Raw genomic sequence first — 14,984 nt, 5'->3', positions numbered from 1 at the left:
CATGTACAATCTATGCTTTCTCCTCTTTGGCTTGACTAAGTTTGCTCCTGGCAAATAAGAAAAGAAGCCATGTTAACAGATGTATTCATCTTTCAATCTCTCTTCCCCTCCAGTTACTACAAAAAGAGCTCTGTAGTTATGACATGGAGAGGGGAGGTGGCCTGTCCAGTCATCACATGGTCCAGGTTCCTGTGTGACCACAAAACAAACATATAATTTGTGGATGAGAACATTCTGAGGCCTCCAATTTTCTTTTTAGAACAAAGAAATCAAAATCAAACTAGGCATGGAAATGAGTAACATTAAATAGGAATGAGAGGTTCAGTATTTTGAAGCATCTCTTACAGCAGCCTCTGCCCAGCTTTGGTGGAATTTGAGATATCACATTTGTACAGGGGACCTTCATGTTTAGCTGTTTGACAAAGGGCTTCATGAAACTGGAATTGATAAATGGTCCTCGTGTAATATCTGTAAAAGAGATAAAGAAAAAAAGTTGTCCTGTGTTTAGTTTCTGTGGTAGAATCAAAGATTGGGGCATATATTTAAATGTTGAAGTCCTAGTAACCAAGGAAGTACCAGTGAAACCTCTTTTCCCTCCAGAAAGACCCAAACATGAACCCTACAGACTCATCATACTTGCATTCATGTATAAGCTGATAAAAAGGCAGTATTATTTTGTTAAATGTTAGCTCACGTTTATATTGTGTTTTACAGATTTATAGCCCTTTTACATAAATGATGCCAATCGATCCTTATGGCAGATCAACAATGTTATTTCCACTTTATAAATAAAGAAACTGAGGCTTGGGACTTAGCTGGTGGTCCAGTGGCTAAGGGTCCATGCTCCCAATGCACGGGGCCCAGGTTTGATCCCTGGTCAGGGAACTAGATCCCAAATGCCACAACTAAGAGTTCGCATGCCACAACTAAAGATCCCGCATGCCACAACTAAGACCTGGCGCAACCAATTAAATAAGCAAATAAAAAAGAAAGAAAGAAACTGAGACTCAACAAATTCAAGATCTGGAGCTAAGAGGGGAAGAACATAGGTTTTGGGACTTCAAGTTAGAAATGCTCTATTACAGATATTAGTCGGCCTGCCGGTTCAAGATGGCGGAGTAGAAGGATGTGTGCTCACTCCCGCTTTCGAGAACACTGGAATCACAACTAACTGCTGAACAATCATCAACAGGAAGACACTGGAACTCACCAAAAAAGACACCCCACATCCAAAGACAAAGGAGAAGCCACAATGAGACGGTAAGAGGGGAGCAATCACAATAAAATCAAATCTCGTAACTGCTGGGTGGGTGACTCACAAACTGGAGAACACTTATACCACAGAAGTCCACCCACTGGAGTGAGGGTTCTGAGCCCCATGTCAGGCTTCCCAACCTGGAGCCCTGGCAATGGGAGGAGGAATTCCTAGAGAATCAGACTTTGAAGGCTAGCAGGATTTCGACAGGTCTGGGGGAAACAGAGACTCCACTCTTGGAGGGCACACACCAAGTAGTGTGTGCATCAGGACCCATGGGAAGGAGCAGTGACCCCAGGGGAGACTGAACCAGACCTACCTGCTAGTGTTGGAGGGTCTCCTGCAGAGGCAGGGGGCAGCTGTGGCTCACCAAGGGACAAGGACACTGGCAGCAGAAGTCCCAGAGTCCACCATTAGCCCCACCAAAAAGCCCCAGTAGGCTCCAGCATTGGGTCGCCTCAGGCCACACAACCAACAGGGAGGGAACCCAGCCTCACCCATCACCAGACAAGCGGATTAAAGTTTTACTGAGCTCTGCCCACCAGAGCAACACCCAGCTCTACCCACCACCAGTCCCTCCCATCAGGAAACTTCCACAAGCCTCTCAGATAGCCTCATCCACCAAAGAGCAGACAGCAGAAGCAAGAAGAACTACAGTCCTGCAGCCTGTGGAACAAAAACCACAATCACAGAAAGACAGACAAGATGAAAAGGCAGAGGGCTATGTACCAGATGAAGGAACAAGATACCCCCCCAAAAAAAAAACTAAATTAAGGGGAGATAGGAAACCTTCCAGAAAATTAATTCAGAATAATGATAATGAAGATGATCCAGGACCTTGGAAAAAGAATGGAGGCAAAGATCCAGAAGATGCAAAAAATGTTTAACAAACACCTAGAAGAATTAAAGAACAAACACCTAGAAGAATTAAGGAACAAACAGAGATGAACAATACAATAACTGAAATGAAAACTACACTAGAAGGAATCAACAGCAGAATAACTGAGGCAGAAGAACGGATAAGTGACCTGGAAGACAGAATGGTGGAATTCACTGCTGTGGAACAGAATAAAGAAAAAAGAATGAAAAGAAATGAAGACCGCCTAAGAGACCTCTGGGACAACATTAAACGCAACAACACTCGCATTATACGGGTCCCAGAAGGAGAAGAGAGAAAGAAAGGACCAGAGAAAATATTTGAAGAGATTACAGTCGAAAGCTTCCTTAACTGGGAAAGTAGATAGCCACCAAGGCCAGGAAGCACAGAGAGTCCCATACAGGATAAACCCAAGGAGAAACACGCCGAGACACATAGTAATCAAATGGGCAAAAATTAAAGACAAAGAAAAATTATTAAAAGCAGCAAGAGAAAAATGACAAATAACATACAAGGGAACTCCCATAAGGTTAACAGCTGATTTCTCAGCAGAAACTCTACAAGTCAGAAGGGAGAGGCATGATATACTTAAAGTGATGAAAGGGGAGAACGTACAACCAAGATTACTCTACCCGACAAGGATCTCATTCACATTCGATGGAGAAATCAAAAGCTTTACAGACAAGCAAGAGCTAAGAGAATTCAGCACCACCAAACCAGCTCTACAACAAATGCTAAAAGAACTTCTCTAAGTGGGAAACACAGGAGAAGAAAAGGACCTACAAAAACAAACCCAAAACACTTAAGAAAATGGTCATAGGAACATACATATCGATAATTACCTTAAACGTGAATGGATTAAATGCTCCAACCAAAAGACACAGGCTTGCTGAATGGATACAAAAACAAGACCCATCTATATGCTGTCTACAAGAGACCCACTTCAGACCTAGGGACACATTCAGACTGAACGTGAGGGGATGGAAAAAGATATTCCATGCAAATGGAAATCCAAAGAAAGCTGGAGTAGCAATTCTCATATCCGATAAAACGGACTTTAAAAGAAAGAATGTTACAAGACACAAGGAAGGACACTACATTGATGATCAAGGGATCAATCCAAGAAGAAGATGTAACAATTACAAATATATATGCACCCAACATAGCAGCACCTCAATACATAAGGCAACTGCTAACAGCTGTTAAAGAGGAAATCGACAGTAACACAGTAATAGTGGGGGACTTTCACACCTCACTTACACCAATGGACAGATCATCCAAAATGAAAATGAATAAGGAAACAGAAGCTTTAAATGACACAATAGACCAGAGAGATTTCACTGATATTTATAGGACATTCCATCCTAAAACAGCAGATTACACTTTCTTCTCAAGTGCGCACGGAACATTCTCCAGGATACATCACATCTTGGGTCACAAATCAAGCCTCAGTAAACTTAAGAACATTGAAATCATATGAAGCATCTTTTCTGACCACAACGCTGAGATTAGAAATGAATTACAGGGGAAAAAAACGTAAAATACACAAACACATGGAGGCTAAACGATACCTTACTAAATAACCAAGAGATCACTGAAGAAATCAAAGAAGAAATAAAAAAATACCTAGGGACAAATGACAATGAAAACACGACGATCCAAAACCTATGGGATGCAGCAAAAGCAGTTCTAAGAAGGAAGTGTATAGCTATACAAGCCTAGCTCAAGAAACAAGAAACATCTCAAATAAACAACCTAATCTTACACCTAAAGCAGTTAGAGAAAGAAGAACCAAAAAACCCCAAAGTTAGCAGAAGGAAAGAAATCATAAAGATCAGAGCAGAAATAAATGAAATAGAAACAAAGAAAACAATAGCAAAGATCAATAAAACTAAAAGCTGGTTCTTTGAGAAGATAGACAAAATTGATGTATATAAAATGGATGACTAATAAGAACCTGCTGTATAAAAAATAAAATTCAAAAATTCAAAGAAAAACCATATTAGTCACGCAAAATAAATAAATAAAAATACTCTATTACAATCACCCTGCACTCTGTCAGTAACAAGAAGACAAACAAAAATATATTTCTGTTTCTCCCAAGGATACTATAAATTCCCTGATGGCGGGAGAAAAGATCTCATGTAAGTTTTATTTAACTCAATACATCATGTTGAGTTAAATCAAATTGAAACTGATCATCTATTTTGAGGATCTAAGGGGGAGGTGAATGGAGATAGAAAAAGAAATTAGAGTTGTCCCTCTGTCCACAAATCCTAGAAGTGAAACAGAAGAAAACTGCCGTTTACCGGATGAATGAGTAATCTTCAGCAACATGGAACAGACACGCGGGGTCACAGTATGTTTCATCATGGGGCAGAGGCTCCACCACCCCGACTATCTCTCGCCTTTGGGGAAGAAAGAAGATACGTTAGCTTTGGGTCACTTGTCGTGAGAAAGTATGGATGGTGCCATTAGTGCAGTGTCATCAGCCAATGGCATTTCTACTGAAATTGGTTGTCAGGTGAAACTGAAACAGTGTAAAGAATTACAGAATAAAGTGCATCATGTAGTCGTCTCTTTATTTTTAAAATTCAGCCAGCCTACAGCACTGGAAAATAGCTGTACCTTCAAAATACTAATTTAATAAAGTGCATTGCCTGGCCAAAAACATACAGTGAAAGTCCTAATAATTCCTCTCCGGCACTACGTTTTATGGGCTCCTGGTAGGCAGAATTTTCTAAAATTGAAATCTCACTGATTCTTCAAGGCGAGCTCCAATGTCCCCTCCTCTGTGAGGCCTGCCCCTGATCCCAACGACCTGCCAGCACAGTGAACCCTCCAGCTCCCTTGGCCTTCTCTAGCTCTGCCTCCTTTGCCATTTCTCTCTCTGGTTTATAATTATTCACACACAGCTCCTTCCTGCCCTGGAGACTTCATGTGGATTCACTGAATGCACAGAGTAATTCATGCATTAATGAATCATTTTAAGGGTCTGATTCCATGTACCTTTGGAAATAAACTAAAAGGGATCAAAAATTAATTCGATCAGAAAAAATAAGGTAGGCAAACCATGTATTCAGCATGGTTTAAAGTGAATACATCCGTCCTTTCTGACTGTGGGATCGTGATAGACATAATTTCAGTAGTACTCAAATGCTAGCAACAGCTACTACAGATGCTGCCTCCTCCCTCCCAAGGAGGGTTTATGTCACCAGAATCTTGGCAGAAGAGTGGCACTGACATCAACTTACGGATATGGGGCTGAATGTTATAATGGTAGATCTTCACCACCGAGAGGAAAAATAAAGGAAGATAATTGACAGGAGCCTAATGGATGGTGAGGAGAAGCTTTCTTTCTTTTTCTCCTTCCTTCATTCGTTCGTTCAATCATTCCTTCTTTCCTGGCTTCCTTCCTTCCATCTTCTTCTGTAATACTTTCATCATTTATTTCGTACTTGCATGCGCCAGGCACTGTGCAAGGCCCTTGGGATACGGTGATGAATGAGGTAGCGCTGAAACTACTGAAAGGACTCGCCCTCTGTTGCCCAAATGCAGCAGGCTCTCCCTAGCTTGCAATTCTCTCCCTTCCCCTCTACACACCCCTGGTTAAATCCCACATCTTTCTCAAAGCTCAATTTGGATGCCTCTCCTCATCTGACCTATCAGCCAGGATTTTGGATCCCCCCCTTGGATGCTCATGGATGCCCACATTCTCCCATCACAACCCAACGCGTTGCAGTGGTTTCATTTCCTGCATTCCTCCACAGACTACAAGTTCTTTGAAGTCGAGGAGAACATCAGAAAGGATCAGCATCGGATTCCCCAGTGCTTTACCTAAAATGTGGGGTAAATATTTTTGTTTCAAAGAATGGACAAAAGCAAACATAAAAATGAATGAATTGATCACTTCCGAAATAATATCACAGTTTAATGGGTGCCTCAATACTTAAGATAGAGCATGAGAAATCATGTCACTTGACCCTGCTGGGGGGGTGGGGCAGAGCCAAGGAAACATTATCTGAGAAAGCTCCAAAATGGAGACTTAAAAAATAAAAAGGAGGCAGTCAATGTGGTGTGTGTGTGTGTGTGTGTGTGTGTGTGTGTGTGTGTGGTATGTGGTGGCATTTCCCTAGCCTGAATACACTTCTCTCTCATTTTCACATATTTAGCCCCACATCACTAGATTTCAAGATTTAGCCACTGAAATCCCAGTTATTCTGACGAGGAAGAATTCTCTGAGAACTCCAGGGCTAGTTGTCTTAGGTGGGTTCTCACCCAAACAGACCCTGAGACCAGGCCCTGGGACGTGATCCCAGGAAACACAGGCAAAAAAGGAGTGAGGAAGTGAGACACGGAAAGGAAAGGAGTCCCCAAAAGGTGTGTTATCAAGCAAGTCACCACAGTGAGTAACTGGAGCCTGTCCCCACTGCGGAACTCCAGGATCCCAGGTAGAGCGCTCACGTCAGAATTCTCCCCGCGGAAGGCGAGGGAGCTGAAGTCCTTATCCACCAATTCCCATCACACATAGTTCCTCAGTCTTTTCTCCATAGGAGGGTTCTGGTGACCAGAGGAAGCCCTCAGGCAATAAAATACAGATACCGGTACGAAGTATATGATGTCTGTGTGTGTATGTGAGTGTGTGTATACAGGCCAACCAAATGCTTTTAAGTAAACAGCAAACCCATGAGGAAACATTTTACTCATTGCATATTCACTGACTTACTTCATCTCCCACCACTTTTGCATCCACTGCTCCTTGGGTATTTCACCCTTAAAGACCATCCACCTCCACTTTTCTAACATGTAAGTAAACGGTAGAGTTCCAACAATTTTAAGTGCTTGTTTGAGTAGGAAGTTTATTTCTGTTGCTGAAAATAAAATGGGAAAGGATAAATATTAAGATGAGGGTGACAGTGGATGTTTTCTATTAGATAATTTGCTAATCTGAAGATATTACTCCTCAAGATATACTTACTATAAGGATGATCACATGAGAAATATTGACAGTGGACATAATAATACGTATATATTCGTTTTTTCAGCTGAGGGATTTGGAGTAGGGTGAAGCCTTGGATAGATCAGCTTAAATAAATCCACAAGGAACTCCTAATCCTTTTTCTTTATTAGTTTCAGTTGCCTTCCTTAAGTACTTCTTATCAGAGCGAATTGGGGGTATTTTATTTACTTTCCTAGTCATACTGTTTATCGTTTTTGGTTTTGTTTTAAATTAATTAATTTATTTTTGGCTGCATTGGCTCTTCTTTGCTGCATGCGGGCTTTCTCTAGTTGCGGTGAGCGGGGTCTACTCTTCGTTGCAGTGAGCGGGCTTCCCATTGCGGTGGCTTCTCTTTGCCGCGGAGCACGGGCTCTAGGCATGCAGGCTTCAGTAGTTGTGGCTCACAGGCTCCAGTAGTTGTGGCTCACGGGCTCTAGAGCGCAGGCTCAGTAGTTGCGGCACATGGGCTTCGTTACTCTGCGGCACGTGGGACCCTCCCGGACCAGGGCTCGAACCCGTGTCCCCTGCATTGGCAGGCGGATTCCCAAGCACTGCGCCACCAGGGAAGCCCCACACTGTTTATTGTTGCAAGCTCCATGAAGGCAGTGACTGTCAATTCTCATTCAACACTGTATACCTAGCCTGGTGTCTGCTACATGATGTCCTCTGTGAGTCTTTGCTAAATAAACAAATATTAAACAGATGTGGCCAAAAGCCAGTAAACCAGGGAGGGGAAAAAAACAACAAAAACCAGCCTCCCTAAGAGGAAAGCATCCACTGGATAATCAGAAGTACAATGTACTTTAAATTTACTGACATCTTCCTTACCTGAGTTTAAAATGCCTTAACGAGTTATGTTATTTCATTTATCCTTTATGAGTGATACAAAAAGGCAGTGGAGCTCATATCTAGTGCGTAAATGAAGCTCACTGGGATGTAAGCAGAGGGATATTATCTACTTGGCACACCAACGTATTTAGTGTCCTTTAAAATGCTTTACACATAGTAAGTGCTCAATAAACATTTTTGGAAGAAGAAAGGAAGAGAGGGAGAAGGAGAGAGAGAGAGAGAGAGAGAGAAGGAATGAAGGACCTTATTTTGTTGAGCATCATTCACAGATCAGGGCCAGAGCCAAGGGAAGAAGCAGGAGTTTTTCAAATCAGTGGTTTAACCATGCCTAGTACTGTCTTGGTGATTCAACCGTCTTTGACCGCTGTCAAGGAATATTAAAAAATGAGAAAAACTAATAATGGTCTGCTAATTGGCTTGAGAATGATACTTTAAAATTGGGAAACACGTGTGGTTACTGTGAACCCCCTTTCCTCGGTTGCTCCCTTCATGGGAGGATGCTGCTACTTGTCTATTACCCACTGGGTCTGTGCTCACAGTAACTTTTTCAGTCATGATGATGGCTTTACACTGACCTACGCCCAGGCCCTTGTGGGATCACCAAGGTCTGGAGCCAGAAGTCAAGGCAAAGTGAATTGCCCACACAAGGATGGAGCTCATGACCTTGACCTCATCGACTAAATGTACTAGTAGGCAGAGCTGATGTTTACGTCCCAAATTGCTAAAATGAGGGGAGAGAAACCCATGGGAAAGAAGAGCATATTTGGCTCTAAGTGTCCTCCTTTTAGCAGAAAGAGTCCTCACAGAAAAAATCTGGATCTCGTGAATATTTGTTGTGGTCCATCAAGTCCAACCCACCCAAAGAGAAACAGGCTGCCTCGGGCAAAGATGCTGAAGGATGGCGTGAATCTGAGGGGATGTTATGGGGCAAATTCATGCTTCAGTCGCATGAACAAAACGTTTCAGTCTCCTCCAATCTTGATATTCTACCACCTGTTCCTTAAGAACTCCCAAATTTCAAGTTACACTTTGCTTTCCATAATATTATGGGAAAAATTATAGATTAGGGCTCTGGTTCCGGTTCTGCCATGTTGCTTCTTGACCTTGGGTTAATTATTTTCCCTCTCGTGTCTTCACTTTGCTTCCTCTGCAAAATGCTTTTTAGAATCTGTTCCAGCTCCACTGTTTTGGTTTTTACCTAGAACCAGGGGATTCAGTCAGAACTCTGACACTAATTAGCTGGGTAACCTTGGATAAGCCATTTCAGTTCTGTGGGCCTGTCTTAGCATCTTTTTAAAAAGCTTCTGTTAGATGGTTCTTAGAGTTCCAAGACCATTCACTTAGTTACTTCTCTTATGCCCTTTTCGGAGATAGAAAACCAGAAGCTGGCATATTATGCTAAATACTTAAAAAATTTTTTTAACCAGTAGCAATTTCCAGTTACCCATAAATAACTTATATTTTACATGGCAAACATTAAATATATCCTATGCATGACAATAAATACCTTTGCCCACGTCAGACTAAAGAATACCCAAAACAGGCCATGAAAAGTGTCCGTACCACTGTCTTCATAAAAATCAGGTGGCAGAAGACCAAGGGCTTTCAAATAGTGAGGTGTAGCTGCAGAAAGTGACATGATTTCCCCAACAGCTTCATGGAAACCTTCATTAGCTCCATTTCTGAGCAGATAGGGCTGTGTGGCATACGCCATGTCATACTGGATGTGCCCCATCTCGTGATGGGCTGTCAGGAAGTCATCCATCGTCACCTCTGTGCACATTTTGATCCTGAACAAAAATGGGCAAGAGTAAAATGAATCTCATTGAATTTCAATTAATCATCACAATAGAGTTATATGGGATTTCCATAGCATGGGTCACCTTTCCAAGAGTTATTCACCAATGATTCTTGAGGACCTATCTTGTACGCCCTAGAAACTGTACTAGGTGCTCAATATAAAGTGATGGGCGGGGCTGAATCTTGTCCTCCTGATCACAGACTACAAAAACTCTGAGGCAGGTACTCTACAAGCGATCAGTGGACATGGCCTTGGGCAAAACAATCAGTAAATGGAGGCCCCAGGAAGGGCATAACTCAGGATGCAATGAGCAAGCTGGACCTTGATCAACACGCAAGGGTTTGCCAGGCAAGCGGCAGGGAGGGACAAGAGACTGGCATTCCCAGAAGTGCTCAGCGAGGATGGCCTGAGAAAAGAATGCGGCATTCAGGACACAGCCATCAGCTTGGTACAGCCGGGACATAGCAGTAGTAGTAGGAGAAAGGGCTAGAAATTGATATTTGGGAATCATTAGCATGTAAGTCAGGGAGTGGATGTGATGGCCCATGAAGCTGTGTAGGACGGCAAGAAAAGAGGGCCAAGGGCAAAGTCCCAGGAGGTCCCAGGATGTACGGAGGGGAGAGAGGAAAAGGAGACGGAGAGGGAAGTCAAAGAAGTCCAGTAGGAGTGACGATGCAGACACCAGTGAACAACAGCACTTCAAAGACAACCCCTCAACGCTGCCCCATGCTGTTGCGGCCCAATGGTATAAGGATGGCATTTGGCAATTAGGTGCTGGTCCTTTTCAACTTGGCAAGAGCCAAGACTACCACAGTAGTCTTCCCCCTGATAAATATCCTTTAAGGACTCCCGCCGCTCAGGAATAAACTCAACCTCCTTTATACACCCCAATATGACCTCCTTCTCGAACTTGGATTTTCTCTGTACTCTTTTGGCACAATTATAAGAATAGCTATTATATAGTTAATATCTACTGTGTGTAAGATCCTGTGCTAGGAAGCTTACATACACTTACTCATTTCTCAACCTCACCCTAGTACTGGAGTCGGTGAGCTATGGCCTGCAGCTGGCCACCTGTTGTGATAGATCAGGCTTTACTGGGACACAGCCCTAACCATTTGTTTCTGTATTATCTATGGCTGCTTTCATGCCACAAGGGCAGAGATGAGTAGTTGCAACCGAGACCTGCAAAGCCTAAAGAAACTATTTACTTACTATCTGACCCTTTATAGGAAAGCACTACCAACCGCTACTCTAGCGCATGCGGCTGGGGCCCCGCCTAGATCTGCTTTACCAGAAAGATCCACCCATCTCCCAGTTGTCTGAGTCCTGGCTGTTGGCCAACAGCTGCTTCCTTCTTTAATGTTTTTGGCTAAATGGGAGGTGCCTCAACCAGGAGGTTATGTGGCCCCATACTCTGGGGCAGTCCACAGCCAATGACTGAGTAATCTGGGGTACAAAAAGCCAGTCCTCTTGTCTCACCAACTCTGTGGTACAAGTCACGCTCCAGAGAGCCCCGTGGGATCAGGCTGAGGCCAAGTTTCTAGCAGAGACCACATCCTTACTTAACTCTTTCCCCTGCCCCATCCTGCTTCCCTCACCCCCCCTTTGCCTGCAAGCTCTCCCTCAGTGAAACACGTGTACAAGGATCTCCATCTCAAGCCAGGGAACCCAACCTAAGACACTCACAAACCTGCAAACTGGGAATTACGATTCCACTTTATAGATAAAGAAACTGAAACCCAAGACAGTTAAACACCTTGCCCAAGGTTGCCTAGTCATTAAGTGACACAGCCGGGATTAGAAAGCCTGCGCTCAGTCTGCCATTTCACACAGACCCTCCTTCACACGCCCTTTATTCTAGCCTAACCAGCTGACTCCAGTACACAACACTGGTCCTGCCTCGCTGCATCTGATCCTGCGATTCTCCCAGCCTGGTGTCCCTCCCAGCTCTGTCTGTCCAAACCCTTCTTGTCTTTCAAGCCCAACTCAAAGGCCACCTGAAGAGCCCTGTCTGAGCCAAACCCCTATTCCAGGTGTGGTCACTTATCTTCCAATTCCCACGGAGTGTTCTCTGTGTTTCTCTTAATGACACATACCAGCTTATCTATTCACCTGTCCTAGCTCACTCAGAAGAGGGAAATGGAGGTGCGGATCAATGCCTGACTCACATATCCATCTTCCATAAATCTTGCACCAACCCTTTCCTAATGGGGACACCACCATACCCATGACCATGCAACTCTAATGGGTGCATATCATCTCAGATGAGGCAAACTGTCTAAAAGTTCAAGTTAGGGCCTGCTCACAATCCCCTTTTCCTTGGAAAGCCCAGATGTGCTCTCATGGACTCCCAGCCTTCGTTCAAGGAAAATTCATTCATCTCTTTTGTGCTCAGAGAAGCAGAGAAGGAATCCAAATTCATCCTCATCCCTCCATTGTCTCCCGTTTTAGTATCAGCTGTGTAAACATCAGCCTTACTACCTGAAGTCACCCTTCCCCAGGTCCCATGCTGTGGGGTGGCAGACCACTTTCCGGCCATCGCCTGGCTCAGTTAGCATGGAGTTCTCCCAGAATTCTTGAGTCATATTAGGAAGGCCAATAGACACAAAGAACTTCTCAGCCTCCTTGAATATCCTCTTTGCATCCCAGGCCTGGAAAAAAACCCAAAAAACAGAAAAAACCCTGCATTTAATTCTAGCATTAAAATCACGGCATTCTTTCTGTTGGATATGTACAAAGGCATAACTGTTCTGGAAGGCAATTTGGCAACATGTATGGACAGCTTTCACAGCGTTTATACTCTTTGTCTCAGTAATTCTGTCTCTAGGGAACTAACCTAGGAAATTCTCAGAAATTAGGTCGAAGAATTACATTTAAAATGATTTTTATTATTATTTTTCAATTGAAATAATTCGATATATTGTGTAAATTTAAGGTGTACAACGTGTAAAATGATTTTTAATAGAGGGAAAAGTGGAAACAACCACCAGAACGGTTAAATAAATAATGACGCCTTTGTGGAATGGAAAATCTAAATAAATTAGATTTATAAAGAATTTTAATTGATAGTTTTAATAATTTAATCATGAAAAAGTAAAGTATATAAACCACTTATATGGTATAATCTTAATGAGGAAATACATTAAAATGTTAACAGTAGATGGGGTGAGATTATGTGTGAAGTTTTTTGTCTTTATTCTTTACGTTCCAAGTATAAACACAAACGATAATGACCTTCTCTTTGCTAAAAACTGTTCAACTCAAGACCACAACCCTTGATTGATCTCTTTCAGTGGGCAAGGCCCTGGCATTAGGCTCATCAGAAGACAGAAACATTAAAGCAGACACGAAGTTGCGTGATTTTGGAACCAAAAAGGCCCACATGTGACCCAGCAGCCGACGGGTAGGGGGGCCTTGGCTCCGTAGTCTGTACGGGAATCTAAACTTTCAGAATGTTCTGGAACTGGAGAGGGGCAGCAGAAGGTGTCTGCAAACTCTTTTGAGAACCAGTGTCTCTGGAGCTGACCAAGACTTCTTTGGAGATAAGGCCCATATCAGTCAAACTAAGTCTGTATAACTGGCAGATATTTAATGAATCACTTTTTAATGACACAGAAAACTTCCTTTCATCTTAAAGACCAGTCAAGTTTGTTTTTTTCTCCTATGTCACCCTTGGGGATATGCAACTGGATATAACAGACACTATGGATATTTTCTTTGACCTTTAAAGGCTTAATGTCAGTCAATATTGCTATTGGTGAGTAAGGCATTCTTAAGGAGAATAAACATATACTAAAACAGTGTAGACTGGCAAGCACAGTTAACATCTGCTGAATGAAGAATGAATGGATAGAAAACCAGGCTGGAAATATTAGGAGTTCTCAGTTCCAACCTGAGTTGTCATGGACTGTCTTTGTGACTTTGAACAAATCATTTACCCAAGCCTCAGTTTCCTCACCTACAACATGGAACTATCGCAATGCCTGTCCTGGCAGTCCCATCGGTTTGTCATAAATGTAACATTAGGAGAGATGGTGGATGTACAAACACCGTAGATAGGCTCTGGGGCTCTGCTGCAGCTCAACTGCAAAGTGGGGCTACAACAGCTGCAGGAGTTTAGGGGCCCTTGCAGCTTCACGTTTTCATTCTGCTGTGGACTTTTCCCAGGAGTGTGTTACGTAGGTGAAGATGTTCATTGCATTGCTGCTTACAAATTTAAAACTGTTAACAAGCAGTGCATAAATAGCAAACCACGGTGCAACCATCTGAAGAAATTTTACACAGCCAATAGATGTATGATTACGGATCCTACCCAGAAATGTAGGCTATTAGCGGAATAAAGAAAAATATACATTTATAACTATATTATTTAATCAATGGAAGGGAACATAGAGAATTTAAACAATTATACCAAGATGGTAAAAAAAGGTTATTTAAAAACTATTTTAGACTCTTGTAATATTTTTAACAATAATGATTTTTAATACGCAAAAACTTCTAATGATATCTTTTTACTATTCACAGAGATTACTGACTACTTAGCAATGACTTTTTTTTAACATCTTTATTGGAGTATAATTGCTTTACAATGTTGTGTTCGTTTCTGCTGTATAACAAAGTGAATCAGCTATACATATATCCCCATATCCCTCCCTCTTGCGTCTCCCTCCCACCCTCCCTATCCCACCCCTCTAGGTGGTCACACAGCACCGAGCTGATCTCCCTGTGCCGTGCGGCTGCTTCCCACTAGCTATCTATTTTACATTTGGTAGTGTATATATGTCCATGTCACTCTCTCACTTCGTCCCAGCTTACCCTTCCCCCTCCCCATGTTCGCAAGCCCATTCTCTATGTCTGCATCTTTATTCCTGTCCTGCCCCTAGGTTCCTCAGAACCATTTTTTTTTTAAGATTCCATATATATGTGTTAGCTTACCGTATTTGTTTTTCTCTTTCTGACTTACTTCACTCTGTATGACAGACTCTAGGTCCATCGCAATGACTAACTTTATTTACTTATTTTTTTTGCGGTACGCGGGCCCCTCACTGCTGCGGCCTCTCCCGTTGCGGAGCACAGGCTCCGGACGCGCAGGCTCAGCGGCCACGGCTCACGGGCCCAGCCGCTCCGCGGCATGTGGGATCTTCCCGGGCCAGGGCACGAACCGGTGTCCCCTGCATCGGCAGGCGGACTCTCAACCACT

At 42.9% G+C, this 14,984-nt stretch overlaps 1 protein-coding gene across 3 annotated transcripts in view; it reads right to left on the bottom strand.

Moving 5' to 3' along the window:
• The window catches only part of ACE2 (angiotensin converting enzyme 2), a 100,806-nt gene that overhangs the window by 12,745 nt on the left and 73,077 nt on the right, over nt 1-14,984 (bottom strand). For all 3 annotated transcript variants that reach the window (XM_059050857.2, XM_067024170.1, XM_067024169.1), the window contains 5 exons: nt 12,266-12,435; nt 9,544-9,770; nt 6,859-7,003; nt 4,442-4,540; nt 346-468 (listed from right to left, as the gene is read on the bottom strand). In XM_059050857.2, the coding sequence (XP_058906840.1) occupies nt 346-468; nt 4,442-4,540; nt 6,859-7,003; nt 9,544-9,770; nt 12,266-12,435 (764 nt within the window). The remainder of the gene's footprint in view (nt 1-345; nt 469-4,441; nt 4,541-6,858; nt 7,004-9,543; nt 9,771-12,265; nt 12,436-14,984) is intronic.

This window comes from Kogia breviceps, chromosome X (assembly GCF_026419965.1).
Source record: "Kogia breviceps isolate mKogBre1 chromosome X, mKogBre1 haplotype 1, whole genome shotgun sequence".
NCBI lineage: Eukaryota > Metazoa > Chordata > Mammalia > Artiodactyla > Physeteridae > Kogia > Kogia breviceps.
The sequence above is the reverse complement of the archived record's forward strand: the minus strand, read 5'-3'. Positions and strand labels throughout refer to the sequence as shown.